General features: G+C 44.2%; 1 protein-coding gene across 6 annotated transcripts in view; it reads left to right on the forward strand.

The window, feature by feature from the left end:
• Positions 1 to 21,286, forward strand: part of RASGRP1 (RAS guanyl releasing protein 1) — a 215,855-nt gene that overhangs the window by 158,308 nt on the left and 36,261 nt on the right. The window contains exon 1 of one of the 6 annotated variants that reach the window (XM_044271590.1): positions 2,966 to 3,191. The exons of 4 other annotated variants lie outside the window; for them this stretch is intronic. In XM_044271590.1, the coding sequence (XP_044127525.1) occupies positions 3,100 to 3,191 (92 nt within the window). In that variant the 5' untranslated portion in view covers positions 2,966 to 3,099. Of the gene's footprint in view, positions 1 to 2,965; positions 3,192 to 21,286 lie in introns of those variants that run through there. One more of the 6 variants, XM_044271589.1, reaches the window with a different exon arrangement.

Raw genomic sequence — 21,286 nt, forward strand, 5'->3', positions numbered from 1 at the left:
TATACACTCTGTGACACTCTAAGCTCAGTGGCCGCTTCCATCTGACAAAACCCAGCTTGAAGCCTCGCAATGGCGAGGTACTGTTGATCAATTGTTAGGTGTCGTCTTGGTCTCATTATGTCAAAATGTGAACAGCATGATGAGGAGGACTGTTTAAATACCAATTCTAATTGAACCAGGAAATGTATTGGGTGATTTATGAATTAAACACCTGTTGTGAATTTTGCTATTAAAGCTCCTTGTTAGAGAACAGCAAGTTGTGCAAAAAGTACTGAAACATTGAACAGTTGGACATGTACATTCAAAAGTTTAGAGAAGGTCACATTAAGTTCATCTGTAAAGTTTAGAGTGCATTTTAGGTTCATCCTGAAATTTCACCCACAAGCCAAATATCCTGAACTTTTTGTGAGTAGTGTAGTGTATATCTGATTGGTGAGTGGGTCACACACCTGGCATTGCCACTGAACAACTATTTGAAGTGGCCTCCTCACAGCATACCGGGTAGGAGTCGGACCCCCACTCATCTGATACAGATGGCCTATCCTGAGTAAAGGTCATCAATATTGTACTTACGGAAAACTCCTTTAAATAGTAACTATTGCCTGTGCAAAAAACCTGTTTGGAAAGGTAACTACTTATTCCCTACTTCACAGTGAAGGATGGCAGATAAGGAGATGTGTGAAATCTCTTCCTTCTAAAATACAGCATGGCCCAAAATTTCAGGACTATTAAAAATGTCCCTCTGCGAGGTTATTCTGAAGTCTGACGTAAAAAATATGGCAGTGCAAATTTGTGTGTAGGGGGACCATAATGGGTGTTGCAAATCCTAAAAAAATCACACGTGACACGTTTATAGCCCTGGCCTAAGGCCTCATGCACACAACCGTTGTTGGGTTCCGTGTCTGTTGTTCCGTTTTCCGTGATTTTCTGCAGACCCATTGACTTTCAATGGGTCCGTTGAAAACTCGGAAAATGCACAGTTTGACATCCGTGATCCGTGTTTCAAGTCCGTAAAAAAAATATGACCTGTCCTATTTTTTTGACGGACAACGGTTCGTGGACCCATTCAAGTCAATGGGTCCGTGAAAAAACACGGAGGCACACAAGATTGTCATCCGCGTCCGTGATCCGTGTCCGTTTTTTTCCTATCTTTTTCAAGGCAAACTTGACTTAGATTTTTTTTCCACTTTTCATGTCTGGTGATCCTCCAAAAATCAAGTAAGACACACGGAATTGACTTTCAATGGGTCCGTTGAAAACTCGGAAAATGCACAGTTTGTCATCCGCCTCCGTGATCCGTGTATCCTGTCCATCAAAAAAATAAGACCTGTCCTATTTTTTTGACGGACAACGGTTCACGGATCCATTCAAGTCAATGGGTCCGTGAAAAAACACGGATGCACACAAGATTGGCATCCGTGATCCGTGTCCGTAGGCTACTTTCATACAGACGGATCCGAAGATCCGTCTGCATAAAAGCTTTTTCAGAGCTGAGTTTTCACTTCGTGAAAACTCAGATCCGACAGTATATTCTAACACAGAGGCGTTCCCATAGTGATGGGGACGCTTAAAGTTAGAATATACTACGAACTGTGTACATGACTGCCCCCTGCTGCCTGGCAGCACCTGATCTCTTACAGGGGGGTATGGTACGCACAATTAACCCCTCAGGTGCAGGCACCTGAGGGGTTAATTGTGCGGATCACAGCCCCCTGTAAGAGATCGGGTGCTGCCAGGCAGCAGGGGGCAGTCATGTACACAGTTTGTAGTATATTCTGACTTGAAGCGTCCCCATCACCATGGGAACGCCTCTGTGTTAGAATATACTGTCGGATATGAGTTTTCACGATGTAACTCAAATCCGATGGTATATTCTAACATAGAGGCGCTCCCATGGTAATGGGGACGCTTCAAGTTAAAATATACCATTGGATTGGAGAAAACTCTGATCCTGATGGTATAATAGGGAATCCTGACTTTAGATTGGGACGGATCCGGTTGCAATTGCACCATATTGTGTCAACGTCAAACGGATCCGTCCCCATTGACTTGCATTGTAAGTCAGGACGGATCCGTTTGGCTCCGCACGGCCAGGCGGACACCAAAACGACTTTTTCCTTCATGTCCGTGGATCCTCCAAAAATCAAGGTAGACCCACGGAAGGAAAAACGGACACGAATCATGGAACTACAGAACCCGTGTTTGCGGACCGCAAAAAAAAAAAAACGAGGCCTAACAGAGAGAAAAACACAAAGGGAACATGTTCTTCCATCGTAGAGCAGTAACGCCTGGACATACTGCTCTGTCATGCCCCATGTGCTGGAGAATATATATATATATAGCAAACAAATAAAGTAGCAGCACACCACTGAATGCACTAAGACTGAGTGAACAGGTGAATGTGTGAACAGGGTCAAATACATGACGCCAATACTTACTGCAAAGCAGTGAAGAAGCTCCTAGCGCACATTATTGATGATATAAAAATATGTCTGGCCCACCTACCAGATGACAAGGTAGCTTCTTATCAGGTGGGACCTACTCTAACACAGAGGGTCCAGCTCCATTGTTACTCTGATTAAAAACACCAAGGGGTGGGGGATGGGCAGGCAGTGCTAAGTTCCAAAGAGGATGCCTGGTCCTCTATAATGTACATATAAGCAAAAAACGGAACAGCACCTCCTGAGACAAATCGCAAGTCTTAGTGCATTCAGTGGTGTGCTGCTGCTTTATTTGTTTGCTGTATTATTGCCAGGTAGCTTGCACCTGAGATTTGTCTCTAGAGGGGCTGTTCCGTTTTTTGGTTATATATATATAGTGTGTGTGACGGTCAGTGACTGCGACAGGTACCGGATGTGCTCTGAAGCAGCTGCAGGTGGAGCTGCCTGTGTGCGGTACCTAAGGGTTAATGGAGAAGCATGGCATGTGGGAGGAGTGAGCCGTGAGGGAGGCTTAGGGAGCTGCTCAACTTGTCAGAAGTGTAGTGTTCTCCTGAGTGCAGAGCAGGCGCCATGTGTGTGACACCGGGCACAGGTGCTGGCACAGCTGCAGACTGGGAGGTGTGCTGGGGTGGAGACCAGTGAGCAGCCCCATTCCAGTATGGGATACAGGCGCAGTACTGGGACAGCAGAGCACACACTCCACACAAGCATCTTCATCATGGGGACCGTGGGCAAGAAGAAGGGCATCCAGTAAGTGTCTGTGTGTGTGTCACTGTACATGTATGACACATGTAGTATCAGACCTTTATATTACACATATATATTATACGTGTAGTGCTGACCCTGCTGTGTACAGTATTACACATGTATGTACATATATATTATACGTGTAGTGCTGATCTTGCTGTGTATATTGCACATGTACATACATGTGCAATATACATGTAGTGCTGCCCCTGCTGTGTATATTGCACATGTATGTACATGTATTATACATGTAGTGCTGCCCCTGCTGTGTATAATACACATGTATGTACATGTATTATACGTGTAGTGCTGAACCTGCTGTATATATTACACATGTATGTACATGTATTATACATGTAGTGCTGACCCTGCTGTGTATATTCACATGTCTGTACATATATATTACACGTGTAGTGCTGCCCCTGCTGTGTATAATACACATGTATGTACATGTATTATACGTGTAATGCTGACCCTGCTGTGTACAGTATTACACATGTATGTACATATATATTATATGTATAATGCTGATCCTGCTGTGTATATTACACATATAGGTATGTGTATTATACATGTAGTGCTGCCCCTGCTGTGTATATTGCACGTGTATGTACATGTATTATATGTGTAGTGCTGATCCTGCTGTGTATATTGCGCATGTATGTACATGTATTATACGTGTAATGCTGACCCTGCTGTGTACAGTATTACACATGTATGTACATATATATTATACGTGTAGTGCTGATCTTGCTGTGTATATTGCACATGTACATACATGTGCAATATACATGTAGTGCTGCCCCTGCTGTGTATATTGCACATGTATGTACATGTATTATACGTGTAGTGCTGAACCTGCTGTATATATTACACATGTCTGTACATATATATTACACGTGTAGTGCTGCCCCTGCTGTGTATAATACACATGTATGTACATGTATTATACGTGTAATGCTGACCCTGCTGTGTACAGTATTACACATGTATGTACATATATATTATATGTATAATGCTGATCCTGCTGTGTATATTACACATATAGGTATGTGTATTATACATGTAGTGCTGCCCCTGCTGTGTATATTGCACGTGTATGTACATGTATTATATGTGTAGTGCTGATCCTGCTGTGTATATTATAGATGTATGTACATGTATTATACGTGTAATGCTGACCCTGCTGTGTACACATGTATGTACATATATATTATATGTGTAATGCTGACCCGGCTGTGTATATTACACTTGTATATACATGTACATATATTATACCTGTAGTGCTGACCCGGCTGTGTAGTATGAGACCTTTATATTAAACTTGTATGTAAATGTACATATATTATGCCTGTAGTGTTGACCCTGTTGTGTAGGGACTTTTATATGACGCTTGTATATACATTCCCATATATTATACATGAAGTATCACTGCTAGGTTCTGTATGCTATGAGACTTTTATATTACACACATGTCAGTTTACATACATAATAAATGTAGTTATGCCCTTGATGTGTAGTTTGTGATCTTTATATTGCATACACATTACTGTACACATATGGTACGTGTAATGGTGCTCTGGCTGGATTCTGTGTATTAGAAGCGTGTGTATTATACATATGTTTATTACTATACACAAAGTGCAGATGTGCATGCAAAATGTCTGTTCTATGGGACCTATATATTACACATATCACACATGCTCTGGTGTGTGCTGTGTATTACACACATATGTAAGTGTAGATCTACAGACATGTATTGCTAATGCTGTGTTTTGTGTATTATAGCACTTTTATATTGCTTCCATGTTGTTTCACATGTACAGTGCTCCTGCCGTGTTCCGAGACCTTTCTATTAGGGTACATCTACACGGTGACATTTCATATAATGTTTGTCAATGGTGTTGCAGTGCCACACGTGAAATGTTGCCCCCTTGGATGCAGCAGGCACAAAATATCCAGACATGTCGGATTTTGTGCCTCAGGTCGTGCATGACTTTTACTCCATTGGCTTTAATGTAATGGCGTGTGACTCCTGGTTCACCTGCGACCTGGTTGTGTTTTCACGCGACAGACAAGTCGTGCCCTTCCACACATGTACATAAATGTGCACAGGTTGTATGTGCCGTGGTGCTGATCCGATGATGTCTGGAGACGAGTGAGCAGCTGGCACATATAGGCTACCTGTACACAATGCGTATTTGGATGCAAATATAAAAACAGAAATCCACACGCTCATGGTTTTTGTGCATTTTTAATTGCTGTTTTTCTTGTGGATTTTCTGTTTATTTTAACAACCCTCATTGAAGTCTATGAGAAAAAACACTGTATTTAAGGTGCAGAAATGCAAAAACTATTGACATCCTGCAGATTTTAACCCTTTCTGCCATACATATACAGCGGAAGTGCCACCGGGTTTCTGCTGTTTTGAAAAGGCTCCCCCGTACAGCGATCGGGGGGGGGGGGCAATGGTTGTAGGTGAACACTCTGGTATCTCTGAAGAAACTAGGGCTTTCATAGGTGTAGCTCCTATAGTGACTTGCAGGTGACAGGGCTCCAGGAAAACAGCAAATCTGCAATGCATTGCAGTGTAAGGCCCCTTGCAGACGAGTGTTTTCGGATGTGTTGCGAATGCGTTCAGTGAAAAATGCGCGATTTCACTGGCAAAGTCATTCAGTTTTGCCTGTGATGGCGTTTAGTTGTTCCGTTTTATTTCCCAATTTTTTTTTGAGAAATGAACAGCATAGTTTATCACAATCTGGGTAACTGGTTCCATTTTTTAGCAATAGTTGTAGGGCCAGATTTATCACGACTCTGACAGCTCACTCAGCTTTCACATATGGCTAAAGTCAGTTTTAGCCAAGTCAGATTTATGATCGGCCCTTTAAGACTGTAATAAATGTGGTTTGACGGTAGCAGTTTATCCGTCAGTAAGCAGCTTTACAAAAGGCGCACATCTTTACAAAAAAATCGCACGTTTTAATGAAAAAGTCGCATGTTCTATAAAAAAATCTCATAAGATAAGCATGGTCCTCACTGGAGTGAAATTGCGAGTTTTTTGCGACTTTTTAAATAGTCCCAATAGTAAATCTGTCTAGAGATTCATTTACATAAGAAAACACGCCCACTTCCAGAAAACTGGCGAGCATAGTGCAGAGCAGAAAAAAGTCGCAAATTTGTGCGCAGTTTTAGCGTTTGGCATTTTTTGGGGACTTTTTCACTCCATTATTCTGAGCTGAGCTAATGATAAATCTGGCCCGTAGTCTTTTTTAAGCTGGTGGGTAAGAGAGGCATAATTAGTAGCCTGTAATTTGCTAAGGGGGGATGTTAAAGTAGTGCCCAGGTAGGAAATACTGTCCGTGGCCCACTTAAACGGAAATTGCGATGAGATTGCTTCTAGTAAGTACACACCCAGCAGCATGAGTGGTTTGTGAGAGTTGATCTCATAATAGCTGACTTGGCCGAATTGATCAATTATCTCCTTCACTGATCCCAAGGAAGCTACAGGGTCAGTAATTAAAATAATGACATCATCAGCAAAAAGGCCTATTTTATGTTCTGTGTTCCCTACTAAGATACCTTTTTATAGATGAAGACATGCGAATATGTTGAGCAAAGGGTTCCATTAACAAGGCAAATAAAAGGGGTGATAAAGGGCATCCATGACGGGTACCATTTGTAATGTTAAAGGGAGAAGAGAGGGATCCCGAGGAGAAAACCCGTGCTAAAGGACAAGTATATAAGGTTAAGATAGAGGATATGAGTCTTGGAGGAAGCCCAAACTTACTAAGAACTGTCTTAAGATAGCCCCAGTGTATCCGGTCGAACACATTCTCAGCGTCCAAAGACAGGAGCAGAGAAGGCGCTCGACCTTCAGTCACCGCCGACATAATGTTGAGAAAACGACGTGTGCCATCTACTGTTTGGCATTGTTTCACAAACCCCACTTAGTCTGCAGTTATCAATGTTGGAAGAATATTAGATAATTGTGTCGCGATAATCTTTGCTAAAATTGTATGTCGCTTTCTGAGATTTTCCCGGTTTCGGAAGTGTCACAATCAAAGCATTTAACATTTCCTTGGAAAAGGTCCCAGATGAAGCTGCTGCATTGAAAACTCGGTCAGATATGGGGCTAAGAGCTCATTATGAGCTTTATAGAATTCATTGGTAAGACCATCCGGGCCTGGGGACTTACCAAGTTTCAGGGTTTTAATCACTAAGATGACCTCATGTAGTGAGAATGCCGAGGACGCCAAAGTTCCCTGGGCCTCCGTCAGAGTGGGCAAATTGAGATGATCTAGGAAATTTTATATACCAGGTAAGGAAGATTGCGGGGTAGACGTATCAGATGACAAATTGTATAATGTGGCATAATAGTTGGCAAACTCGTTAGCGATGCCCTGCGGATCCAGCACCCGTGAGCCATCCGAGCGCAACAAAAAAGGGATTTTTGACTTTGCTGTGCAGGACTTTAGTTGCTCAGCTAGTAAAGCTCCGCTCTTGTTGCCCTGCCAGTAATGGTTAAGCTTTAAGGGAACCTGTCACCAGGATTTGGGGTATAGAGCTGAGGACATGGGTTGCTAGATGGCCACTAGCACATCCGCAATACCCAGTCCCCATAGCTCTGTGTGCTTTTATTGTGGAAAAAAAATATTTGATACATATGCAAATTACCCTGAGATGAGTCCTGGCCCTGACTCATCTCACGTACAGGACTCATCTCAGGTTAATTTGCATATGTATCAAATCGTTTTTTTTATCACAATAAAAGCACACAGAGCTATAGGGACTGGGTATTATGGATGTGCTAGGGGCGATCTAGCAGCCCATGTCCTCGGCTCTATACCCAAAATCCCGGTGACAGGTTCCCTTTAAATCGCTTTGAAAAGTGTTAAGTTCATGCAGGCGAGATTGGGTTAATGCGATCTCCACTGCTCTGCTAGGGGAATAAACGTCTTTGTTCAGTCGCTAGAGATCTGCTAATTGAGTTTGTAAATGAAGCAAGGTCTGTAACCAAATTTTTTGGTCATAAGAAGCTTGTTTAATGAAATGGCCCCTTATAGTTGCTTTCATGGCGCACCAGAGAGTACTATCCGAGGTTTGACCATTATCATTGTCTTGAAAATAATTCTCAAGACATTGAATAGTTTGGGGAGAGTATCACGGACTTTGTAACATATGACTGTTGAGTCTCCAGACAGAGTAAGGTGATGAAGTGTATTGTTCCGTCACAGACATAGAAATAGGTGCGTGGTCAGACCACGTAATCGTTTGAAAGGCCGTGGAGTCTATGTGTGGAAGCAACCGCTTGTCCACTAAAAAGTAATCAATACCGGTATAAATCTTGTGGGCACATGAGAAAAAAAAAAATCACGCTCAGTAGGGTGCTGAATCCGCCAGGCATCGTACACATTATGGGTATGCACAATCCGAGACACCTCTGTTGGTTCCCTGGTTTTAGTTAATGAAGTGGAATCCATAGAGGGCCACATGGCGGCATTGAAATCCCCCATTACAATAAGGTGTCCCTCATAGTAGCAACTTTTGACAGGAGAGAGCGGAAAAAGGCAGAGGGACGTTTGTTGGGGGCATATAATGATACTAATGTATAATAAACATTATTGATCAACTCAATTAGGATAACATATCTACCGCCATCGTCCACTTCCATCCTATCTTGTGTAAAGGATAAGAGTCCCGAATCGCATTGGACACACCTCTTTTTTTCCCTTCCGATTGCAGGTGAGGAGTATATATACGGATCATTTTGGTGTTTTAGTCTAGGGACATCCCAGGACAGCAGATGTGTTTCTTGCATGCAGATTATGTCTGCTTTGGAACACATAGAGTCCCTCCACAACAATGATCGTTTGTAAGGGGAGTTAAGCCCCTTAGTGTTCAGAGAAACAATCTTAAACACCATAGTAGTAGATAGAGGATGGCGGCAGACCTAGATCCTACCGTGCTGTTCCAGCACAGAGGGTGCAGATATATGATTACTATGGACTAAAATATCAATATAGGATAAATGATGGTGTAGCATACATATAATAACTAGATTGAGAAAGATAGAGGTAGAGTAAGTTACCCCTATGAAGAACACATGAAATGCACCAGTTGGCAAAGATAATAGAACAGTGGGGTCAGCATAACCGCGAGCTAGGGTCAGCCTAGAAGGCGGAAATAGCGCCCTGCTAAGAAAAGGTTAGAAGCAACGTGTAAGTCCCTGATGGAGACGGGTGCATGTAAAACTTCTCACCCATCCGAGTTAAACAGTCTTTCGCTTGCGATGAACAACCGTCGTCCATTCTTCATCTACAAGTCGAGGGGACGATGAGGTTGATTGAGCACTTTGATGATCCTGAAGGGTTATGTTCCACTCTTGACACAGCTTTAAGGTCGAGGCAGGTGTAGAGGCCACATATTGAGTTCCATTGTAGGAGACAAGTAGCTTGACAGGGAAGCCCCACTTGTAGGAGATTCCTTTCCCACGCAGTATTGTTGTACTTGGAGCAAATTCCCGGCGTCGTGCCAAAGTAGCTGCCGATAGGTCAGCGTATATGGATAGTTCCTTGAAAAGGTCAGGCAGAGAGGTCCTCAGAATTTGCTCCTTAATATGGAAAAAAATATTTGCGGGCAATACTTTAGACTTAGGAAGCCTGTGCGCTCTGTCAATGAGAAGGTCTCCTGTGCTTGCTTGTGGTAGGAGACAGGCAAAAAAGTCCTGTAGGAAGGTCACCAGGTCTTCCCCACGGACAGATTCCGCGAAAAAAAAAATGTAGGTTGTTCCTACAGGAGCGACCCTCCATATCAGCAATCTTTATATTCAGTGTTGCTATTTCCTCTTCATGGGAATTGGTAATGTCTACAATTTCATTATAGGCAGATGTTAGCTCCGCCATTTTAGATTCCACATGGGAGGTTCTGGAGCCTATAGAGAAGATGAAGCTGGTGGAACGCAGTTTTCAGATCTTTTTGCAAGGAGTTTTAAAGGTCAGATAGTAGGATCCTCATTGTAGCTTCTGTGATAGGGGCATCCCCGAAGGTGCCCCCAGGAGGAAGGGAGCTATTGTTAGATTCATAATACTTCCCTCCTTGAGATGCAATGTCAGTATGGTTGCTGCTTTTCCCTGAGTTGTTGCTGCTGTGCTGGTTAGGGAGAGGTGAAGTCACCGACAGTTGTGAGGTAGGTGATGAAGAGGGGGTAACCCTAGAATGGAGGGACGCTGGAGAGGAAGTATGTAGAGCTGCTGGTGATGGTGTCGCAGCTTCGGTATCTGGAGCGCGGGAGGCTCCATCTTGGGTCGCACCTGCTGGAGGGAAGAAGCTGGTAAGCTTCATGGGGCTGCAGCGTTTCCTACCTCTTGGCATATTCGCCGGTGTTTGCGTCGCCAGTGTATCCCGTACACCTCTCAGGGGATGTTAAAACTGGGCACTTAGCCGCGTTGGAGCTGGTGTAAGGCTAAAAGCTCAGGAGCGCAGGGTCCACACGTCTGCCTCCATGTGCCGCTAGCTACGCCCCCCAGTTGTTCAGTTTTTATCGTGCAGGTTTAATGCGTTTTGATGCGTTTTGCACACACATGATAAAAAACTGAATGTATACAAACAACATCTCTTAGCAATCATCCGTGAAAAACGCATCGCATCCGCACTTGCTTGTGGATACGATTTTCACGCAGCTCCATTCACTTCTATAGGGCCAGCGTTGCCTGAAAATCGCAGAATATAGAACATGCTGCGATTTTCACACAACGCAGAAATGATGCGTGAAAAACAACGCTCATGTACACAGACCCATTGAAATGACTGGGTCTGTTAGGCTGAGTTCACACGAGCGTGACAGATTTGGTCCGGATGCGTTCAGGGTGCGTTCAGTTAAACTCGCACCATTTTGCAAGCAAGTTCAGTCAGTTTTGGCTGCAATTGCGTTTAGTTGTTCAGTTTTTTCCGCGCGGATGCAATGCGTTTTGATGCATTTTTCACGCGCGTGATAAAAAACTGAATGTTTACAAACAACATCTCCTAGCAACCATCAGTGAAAAACGCATTGCATCCGCACTTGCTTGCAGATGCAATGCGTTATTAACGCAGCCCCATTCACTTCTATGGAGCCAGGGCTGCGTGAAAAACGCAGAATATAGAACATGCTGCGATTTTAAAGCATTGCAGAAGTGATGCATGAAAAAAAATGCTCATGTGCACAGCCCCATTGAAATGAATGGGTCAGGATTCAGTGCAGGTGCAATGCGTTCACCTACTGCATTGCACCCGCGCGGAAATCTCGCCCGTGTGAACTCAGCCTTAGGCCTCTTTCACACTACAGTTTTTTGCGTTCCGTATACGGTCCGTTTTTTGCGTTCCGTATACGGAACCATTCATTTCAATGGTTCCGCAAAAAAACGGAATGTGTTCCGTATGCATTCCGTTTCCGTATTTCCGTTTTTCCGTTCCGTTGAAAAGATAGAACATGTCCTATATTTGGCTGCAAATCACAGTCCGTGGCTCCATTCAAGTCAATGGGTCCGCAAAAAAAACGGAACACATACGGAAATGCATCCGTATGTCTTCCGTTTCCGTTCCGTTTTTTGCGGAACCATCTATTGAAAATGTTATGCCCAGCCCAATTTTTTATATGAAATTACTGTATACTGTATTTGCCATACGGAAAAACGGAACGGAACAACGGAACGGAAACGGAACCACAACGGAAGCAAAAAACGGAACAACGGATCCGTGAAAAACGGAACGCAAAACACTGAATTCAACATACTGTAGTGTGAAAGAGGCCTAAAAGGGGAATATTAATCACCAATATTTATGCAAATATTGATAATTAATATTCATAAATAGGCGCGAATCGTCTAGTGATGACTCCGCCTATTTATGACTAAATCATAATATATAAATATAGATACCTACCTCTGTTACCTATACACTACACTGAACTACACTACGTGCGACTTACTATCACTATACTAGGGCGGCGACTAGTAAAAACACCATACACTGTATTATGAACAATAAGGAATATTTATTACACAATACAATTATACAAGTCTAACAATACGCTATATCTATATATATTCCTAGATCAATGGATATATATATATATATATATATATATATAGAAGTACACACCGCAGTATAGAAACTGTACTACAATAAACACAATACAAACCTAACTACACTACACAGCACAATCCCAAATTCCACCCCACACACTAGCTATACTTACAATAATACCGCCTGGCTACTCACTGTCCCTACGGGGGTACAAGAGGGTAAATCACACAATTGTGGCACTGCAAGGGTTAATACCTGCAGGCCAAGGAACACAGGGTCACAGTCTAATATTTGCTTATAATTATATATATCTATATCAATGGGATAGATATATATATATTTATAGCAGCACACAACAATATAAGTACACACACTATAACAATACACTTCTAACTACACTAACACAGTCCCAAGTCCTCCCCAACTTCTAACTACAATTGAAATAATACACATGCATACACTTTACCAGCAGCCCACCCAATCCTGGCAACATACTATCCCTAAGGCCTCATGCACACAACCGTTTTTTTTCACGGTCCGCAAAAACGGGGTCCGTGGGTCCGTGATCCGTGACCGTTTTTTCGTCCGTGGGTCTTCCTTGATTTTTGGAGGATCCACGGACATGAAAAAAAAGTCGTTTTGGTGTCCGCCTGGCCGTGCGGAGCCAAACGGATCCGTCCTGAATTACAATGCAAGTCAATGGGGACGGATCCGTTTGAAAATTGAGCCACAGTGTGTCATCTTCAAACGGATCCGTCCCCATTGACTTACATTATAAGTCTGGACGGATCCGCTTGCCTCCGCACGGCCAGGCGGACACCCGAACATAACTTGAAGCGTCCCCATCACCATGGGAACGCCTCTACGTTAGAATATACTGTCGGATATGAGCTACTTCGTGAAACTCATTTCCGACAGTATATTCTAACACAGAGGCGTTCCCATGGTGATGGGGACGCTTCAGGTTAGAATACACTGCAAACTTGGTACAAGACTGCCCCCTGCTGCCTGGCACCACCCGATCTCTTACAGGGGGATATGATAGCACAATTAACCTCTTCAGGTGCGGCACCTAAAGGGGTTAATTGTACTATCATATTCTCCTGTAAGAGATCAGGGCTGCCAGGCAGCAGGGGGCAGACCCCCCCCTCCCCAGTTTGAATATCGTTGGTGGCACAGTGTGTGCCCATCGCCCCCCCCCCCCTTCCTCCCTCTATAGTTAAAAATCGTTGGTGGCACAGTGTGTGCCCATCGCCCCCCCCCCTTCCTCCCTCTATAGTTAAAAATCGTTGGTGGCACAGTGTGTGCCCATCGCCCCCCTCCATCTCCCCCCCCCATCATTGGTGGCAGCGGAGTTCCGATCGGAGTCCCAGTTTAATCGCTGGGGCTCCGATCGGTAACCATGGCAACCAGGAAGCTACTGCATCCCTGGTTGCCATGGTTACTTAGCAATAGTACAATTGTAGAAGATTCATACTTACCTGCCTGCTGCTGCGATGTCTGTGACCGGCCGGGAGCTCCACCTACTGGTAAGTGAAAGGTCTGTGCGGTGCATTGCTAAAGAACTGTCACTTACCAGTAGGAGGAGCTCCGGGCCGGTCACAGACATCGCAGCAGCAGGCAGGTAAGTATGAATCTTCTACTATTGTACTATTGCTAAGTAACCATGGCAACCAGGGATGCAGTAGCTTCCTGGTTGCCATGGTTACCGATCGGAGCCCCAGCGATTAAACTGGGACTCCGATCGGAACTCCGCTGCCACCAATGATGGGGGGGGAGATGGAGGGGGGCGATGGGCACACACTGTGCCACCAACGATTTTTAACTATAGAGGGAGGAAGGGGAGGGGGCGATGGGCACACACTGTGCCACCAACGATTTTTAACTATAGAGGGAGGAAGGGGGGGGGGCCATGGGCACACACTGTGCCACCAACGATATTCAAACTGGGGAGGGGGGGGTCTGCCCCCTGCTGCCTGGCAGCCCTGATCTCTTACAGGAGAATATGATAGTACAATTAACCTCTTTAGGTGCCGCACCTGAAGAGGTTAATTGTGCTATCATATCCCCCTGTAAGAGATCGGGTGCTGCCAGGCAGCAGGGGGCAGTCTTGTAACAAGTTTGCAGTGTATTCTAACTAGAAGCGTCCCCATCACCATGGGGATGCTTCTGTGTTAGAATATACTGTCGGAAATGAGTTTTCACGAAGTGAAAACTTAGATCAGAAAAAGCTTTTATGCAGACGGATCTTCGGATCCGTCTGTATGAAAGCAACCTACGGCCACGGATCACGGACACGGATGCCAATCTTGTGTGCATCCGTGTTCTTTCACGGACCCATTGACTTGAATGGGTCCGTGAACTGTTGTCCGTCAAAAAAATAGGACAGGTCATATTTTTTTGACGGACAGGATACACGGATCACGGCCTCGGCTGCAAAACGGTGCATTTTCCGATTTTTCCACGGACCCATTGAAAGTCAATGGGTCCGCGAAAAAAAACGGAAAACGGCACAACGGCCACGGATGCACACAACGGTCGTGTGCATGAGGCCTAAGGGGAATAACCAGGGGTTATTACGGAACAGGGATATGAGGGATCTACAATCCTGGGGGAACACAGGGGATATTAGGATTATAGGGGGACTCAGGGCAGGAGAGGTTAAGGGTAACCAAGGGTTATACAGGGGGTGACTGGGCTGCTTCCAGGGTACAGGCTCATCAGGGATTATTGCTGCAGCCAGGGGTTAGGGGATGGTTGGTACTCAGCCATTTCCAGGAGAATGTGGCCTCAGGGATGTGACATCATAGTGTGACTGTGACGTATGCCTGCCAGTTGGCCCCCTGAGGCTAGCAGCACCACACGCCCAGCCATGTCACAAACACAAGGTGGGGCCGAGCATACTAACTAGGCTGATAAACTCAACAAAGTGCCTCAAATCAATTGATCCCTTAGCCTTATATACTCATTATAAACCTGGGGCATACATGGGCAGTTATAGGCCCATATACAGACGTGGACAAAATTGTTGGTACCCTTTGGTCAATGAAAGAAAAAGTCACAATGGTCACAGAAATAACTTTAATCTGACAAAAGTAATAATAAATTAAAATTCTATAAATGTTAACCAATGAAAGTCAGACATTGTTTTTCAACCATGCTTCAACAGAATTATGTAAAAAAATAAACTCATGAAACAGGCATGGACAAAAATGATGGTACCCCTAACTTAATATTTTGTTGCGCAACCTTTTGAGGCAATCACTGCAATCAAACGCTTCCTGTAACTGTCAATGAGACATCTGCACCTCTCAGCAGGTATTTTGGCCCACTCCTCATGAGCAAACTGCTCCAGTTGTGTCCGGTTTGAAGGGTGCCTTTTCCAGACTGCATGTTTCAGCTCCTTCCAAAGATGCTCAATAGGATTGAGGTCAGGGCTCATAGAAGGCCACTTTAGAATAGTCCAATTTTTTCCTCTTAGCCATTCTTGGGTGTTTTTAGCGGTGTGTTTTGGGTCATTGTCCTGTTGCAAGACCCATGACCTGCGACTGAGACCAAGCTTTCTGACACTGGCTAGTACATTTCTCTCTAGAATTCCTTGATAGTCTTGAGATTTCATTGTACCCTGCACAGATTCAAGACACCCTGTGCCAGACGCAGCAAAGCAGCCCCAGAACATAACAGAGCCTCCTCCATGTTTCACAGTAGGGACAGTGTTCTTTTCTTGATATGCTTCATTTTTTCGTCTGTGAACATACAGCTGATGTGCCTTGGCAAAAACTTCGATTTTTGTCTCATCTGTCCACAGGACATTCTCCCAGAAGCTTTGTGGCTTGTCAACATGTAGTTTGGCATATTCCAGTCTTGCTTTTTTATGATTCGTTTTCAACAATGGTGTCCTCCTTGGTCGTCTCCCATGTAGTCCACTTTGGCTCAAACAACGACGGATGGTGCGATCTGACACTGATGTTCCTTGAGCATGAAGTTCACCTTGAATCTCTTTAGAAGTCTTTCTAGGCTCTTTTGTTACCATTCGGATTATCCGTCTCTTAGATTTGTCATCAATTTTCCTCCTGCGGCCACGTCCAGGGAGGTTGGCTACAGTCCCATGGATCTTAAACTTATGAATAATATGTGCAACTGTACTCACAGGAACATCTAGTTGCTTGGAGATGGTCTTATAGCCTTTACCTTTAACATGCTTGTCTATAATTTTCTTTCTGATCTCTTGAGACGGCTCTTTCCTTTGCTTCCTCTGGTCCATGTCGAGTGTGGTACACACCATATCACCAAACAACACAGTGATTACCTGGAGCCATATATATAGGCCCAATGGCTGATTACAAGGTTGTAGACACCTGTGATGCTAATTAGTGGACACACCTTGAATTAACATGTCCCTTTGGTCACATTATGTTCTGTGTTTTCTAGGGGTACCATCATTTTTGTCCATGCCTGTTTCATGAGTTTATTTTTTTACATAATTCTGTTGAAGCATGGTTGAAAAACAATGTCTGACTTTCATTGGTTAACATTTATAGAATTTTAATTTATTATTACTTTTGTCAGATTAAAGTTATTTCTGTGACCATTGTGACTTTTTCTTTCATTGACCAAAGGGTACCAACAATTTTGTCCACGTCTGTATATATATATATATATATATACCTGGAGGAGAGCCATGGCAGATACACATATATAGATGTTTGGAGCCATGGCAGATACACATATATAGATGTTTGGGGCACATCTACCTGCATGTACATGTACACAATATAAAAGGGCCAATATACATGCATATATGTAAGGGCATATATACATATATATTTAAATCCAAACTTCCCTCAACAGGGTCCGTATTCAGTGCGGGTGCAATGCATTCACGTCATGCATTGCACCTGCGCGGAAAACTTGCTCGTGTGAAAGGGGCCTAAGGGAGAAGCAATCTAATAATTGCTTCTTATAGTCACCTAGGGTGACATAAAAACATTTTAAATATAAAAAATAATAATAATAATATTCAAATCAACCACCTTTCCCATAATTTAAATTAAAATCATAAATAAACATCATAGGCATCGCCGCATCCCAGAACGCCCAGTTTGCCATTTTCTCGTCGCTTCGCCTCCCAATTTTTTTTTATAAAAAGTGATCGAAAAGTTATGCACACGGCAAAATGGTATCAGTGAAAAGCACAGATCCGCACCGTGGGAAACCACCCATAAGGGGATTTCTCAGGGAATTTTCCAGTTACCTGGAGTGAGGCAATAATACGCATTTACAGACAGGACGGATGAAGGTAGAGGGCTGGATTTCTCTAAAAATCTAACCAGAGTAGAGGACTATAACGTGCACCTGAGCTTCACATACGGTAATACATATCACAGCGCGTCTGATCCGGTCCACACATGGCGGTAAAATCCACACGCGTAACGTTTTGCTGCAGATTCACCATGGATTTCACCATACTACATTATTGCGGATTTTCAACCTTCTCAGAAATTGACATGATGCAAAATGTTAAAATCCTCACCGCGTATCTGGAAAAATTCTGCAACATGTGGACCAGACTACATGCACACGGTCGTTGTTTTGGTCCGCATCCGAACCTCAGTTTTTGCGGCTTGGGTGTGGACCCATTAACTTCAACGGGGCCGCGAAAGATGCGGACAGCACTCCGTGTGCTGTCCGCATCCGTTGCTCCATTCCGCGGACCGCAAAACACACATTGGTCATGTTCATGTAGCCTAAGATTGACCCACACGGCTGGTGCTATGTGACTTTTACCTGCACAGATCTGCGGCATCTCCATCCCATGTTGGCACACCCTCTGGAGCTGTGTGCACGCTCCTGTACGATACCGCTGAGAGGAGTATAAAGTGTGCAAGACATATTTTGTGCAAAAAGTGATTTTTACCATTTTGCCCTTTCCCTGTCTCTTTTTTCTAGTGAACGGGTGTAAGGGGTAATAATCTACAGTGTTGGAGAGTCCATCACTTATAGTTTAGACCCCAAATGAAAGAGAGCGCCAGGCCTTGTTACAAGTGTAGTTAGAAAGGGAGTACCACTAAACCGTGATAGTTATCAAGAGCAGGAAAGGAAGCAATGTTGTAAAACCTGGATGGTGGGTGCTCCAACGTGGAAGACCCTAAGTAAACCCTGCTCCACAGGAAAGACCGTCTAACAGCCCAATATTCAGAAGACAAAGTGGTTGACAGAGATGGAGATTGATACAAATGGAATGGAATTAATATGAAAGAATAAATGATGAAATAATTATAAATAAATAAATATATATATATATATAGAGGATAAAATATCAGATAAATAATAATAATAATAGAGGTGAGCGATGCCCAACCAGGACAAAATCACACTCTTAAAAAACACTCACTTCACTGGGGGGGGTGGTCACCAGGATAAGCATATGACACCTGTGACTTGAACCCCCCCGGCCAGGATCGTATGTAGAGTCGTAGTGATGAAGGCAGCAGGTAATCCGGTGCTTCTGATCAATCACCTTTATTGTAAAAAATGGCTCGACGCGTTTCGGGGACAATAGATCCCCTTCTTCAGGAGCATTACATAATCAAGTAATAGTAAGACAAACAATTTATACATTAATGGCCCTCAAAAAGGCGCGTTTTTCAAACCGGAAGTGGTGAAGCCGTACTTCCGGTATTTGGAACGCATATGCGTTCCACAATCAAATGGATGAATGAATCTAGAAAATGTAAAATATAAAAAAATATATATAGGTTTACAACTAAATGCAAATATAAATGTATCATCTAAGTCATAGTACCAACTATAGGCACAGTAGAGGGACCGGATCGAGCCTGTCGGATCGGATGGAGTGGCACTTCCGCCCTGTGGAACGCATGACGATGCGTCTCACCACCGGGCGGAAGTAGAGGTGGATTGCTGGAACAAATGTCTGGCTAAGCTCCCTGGGGTGCCGCTGATAGCCCCACCAACCTGCGGCGTCCCGGACCGGAAGGAAGGCCGATTTCCGCTCGGTGGAACGCACCTAGTGCGTTCCAAAAGGGACGGGAGCCGGGGTTTCCGGCCCAAAGGCTGCGAGGCTCAGGTGGAACGCACAGCGAGAGCCAATAAGAGCCCGTGGCGATCGCAAGTGGAAGAAACAATGTTGTGGGCACAAAAATGAACCGAAATATGCTCAAAATGAATAAATATATATATGTATACAAAAGGCATATACGAAAAAGGCATATAAGAAAAAGAAGCAGCAAAGTGGTGGAGCTTACCGGTAGAGAAAATGGCCTCTCAAGGCCAGAAATTGGCATAAATGATGACAAAAATCGATGCCCACTTCTAGCAGATGTAGATTTGTTTTCTGGCGCGCAGTGAAAGCACAGATTCGCCAGATTTATTAAGAGGAGCGCACTTCTTAATAGATTTGGCACATTGTATTAAATGTCAAAGGAGTTTCCAAGTGTTTCTTTACTGATGACCTATCCTCAGGTCACAGTTTGACAAAGGCAGATTGTATGCCGAAACGCGTCGCTGGAATGTGACAATAAATCACAGCAAGATTATCTAAACAAGCGAGTGCCGGTCTCTTTTCTCCCTATCCTCAGGATAGGTCATCAGTATCTGATCTATGGGGTCTGTCACCCGGGACGCCCGCCGATCAGCTACTTGAGAAGGCACCAGCGCTGTGAGCGCCGCCGTGGCCCTCTCCGTGCTCACAGTGCCGTACATTGTATAGCGGCTGTGCTTGGTTTTACGCTCAGCCCCATTCACTTCTATGCCATGTGACCGATGAACGTGATGTCACTTGCCTAGGACAAGCTGGAGAAGGCCGCAGTGCTACTGCGAGCACCACTGCTTTCCCAAACAACTGATCGCGAGGGTCCTGGGTTTCACGTCTTGCCCTCCGTGCGCCTGGCGTAAAGTCTGCTCCGGCCCCGGCTGCAGTAGTTTCCACTCCACGTTTACCAGTAAATGTGCTGAGCTGATATCCCGGCCCCCGCCATGCCTGTCACTCCCTCAGTGCAAAAACACTCTTGTGATTTTTATTTTATTTTTTTCTATTCCAAACATTGGTAAATGACCCCCCAGAGCGAGTTATACAGCTTTAGGGTGTTACATTATCAGTACCAGCGCACAGTGGAGAGGGTGACCTTTAGTGACCTTTGGGGCTGCTTTCCATGATAAGGATTTCGTCTCCATTGCCTTTCCTGGCAGAATTCCCCCTGGAATCTGCAGGATCTGACCGCAGCCCACCATTGTCTCCTCATCCCCGAGCTGCTATATATAACATAACACAATCTAGTCCGGCCCCGGGACCACTGAAGGAGTCGGTGGGTATTATACTAGTACTATTGTAGTAGTCCTTTATCCTCACAGATAGAGGCCGATGTCGCCTTCTTGCGAGATACCTGCCGTACAATCTGCTATGCTCTCACCCAACATCTATTCATTATGCTGTTATTATGTGTATTGTGTGAGACAAATGGAGGAAATCTAAGGCCTCTTTCATAACCAACTAACAGATCCAGACGATCTTATATCATGCAAATGTAATCACTCTCCAGACTATGGGGCTGTACAGATCACTTTTTATTATTATCATCACAGGCAGGACTACAATGACAGATAACACCTCTTTATAGGCAACACCAGATCCACCATTCACAATACGTGATATCACAGCTTACCTACTCCCTCCTGACCCCTGCACAAGTCACAGAGCATGCCTAGAAAACTCTCCCATAGAAGTCAATAGAGTCATCTCCTGTCCATTGTGTCTATGGACCATGGTGGCTGCTATAAAGCAGTTCTCTAACTGTTGTTAAGAACAGCCCCCATAATCGTGTTCAGGAAAGACGATCAGAAAATTGGTAGAAAGCAAATTCAGAAACAAAATGTATGTTACAAATGTGCTGAACAAAAAACACAAAAACAGAAAAAAAAAAGCCTAAGGGCCCATTCATACTGCAGGTGTTACAGTGTAATGTTAGCGCGGAAAGTCCTAAACCTAACTGAGTCCATTCTGACTCCCCTACATC

The sequence above is a fragment of the Bufo gargarizans genome, chromosome 11 (assembly GCF_014858855.1).
Source record: "Bufo gargarizans isolate SCDJY-AF-19 chromosome 11, ASM1485885v1, whole genome shotgun sequence".
In the NCBI taxonomy this organism is placed as follows: domain Eukaryota; kingdom Metazoa; phylum Chordata; class Amphibia; order Anura; family Bufonidae; genus Bufo; species Bufo gargarizans.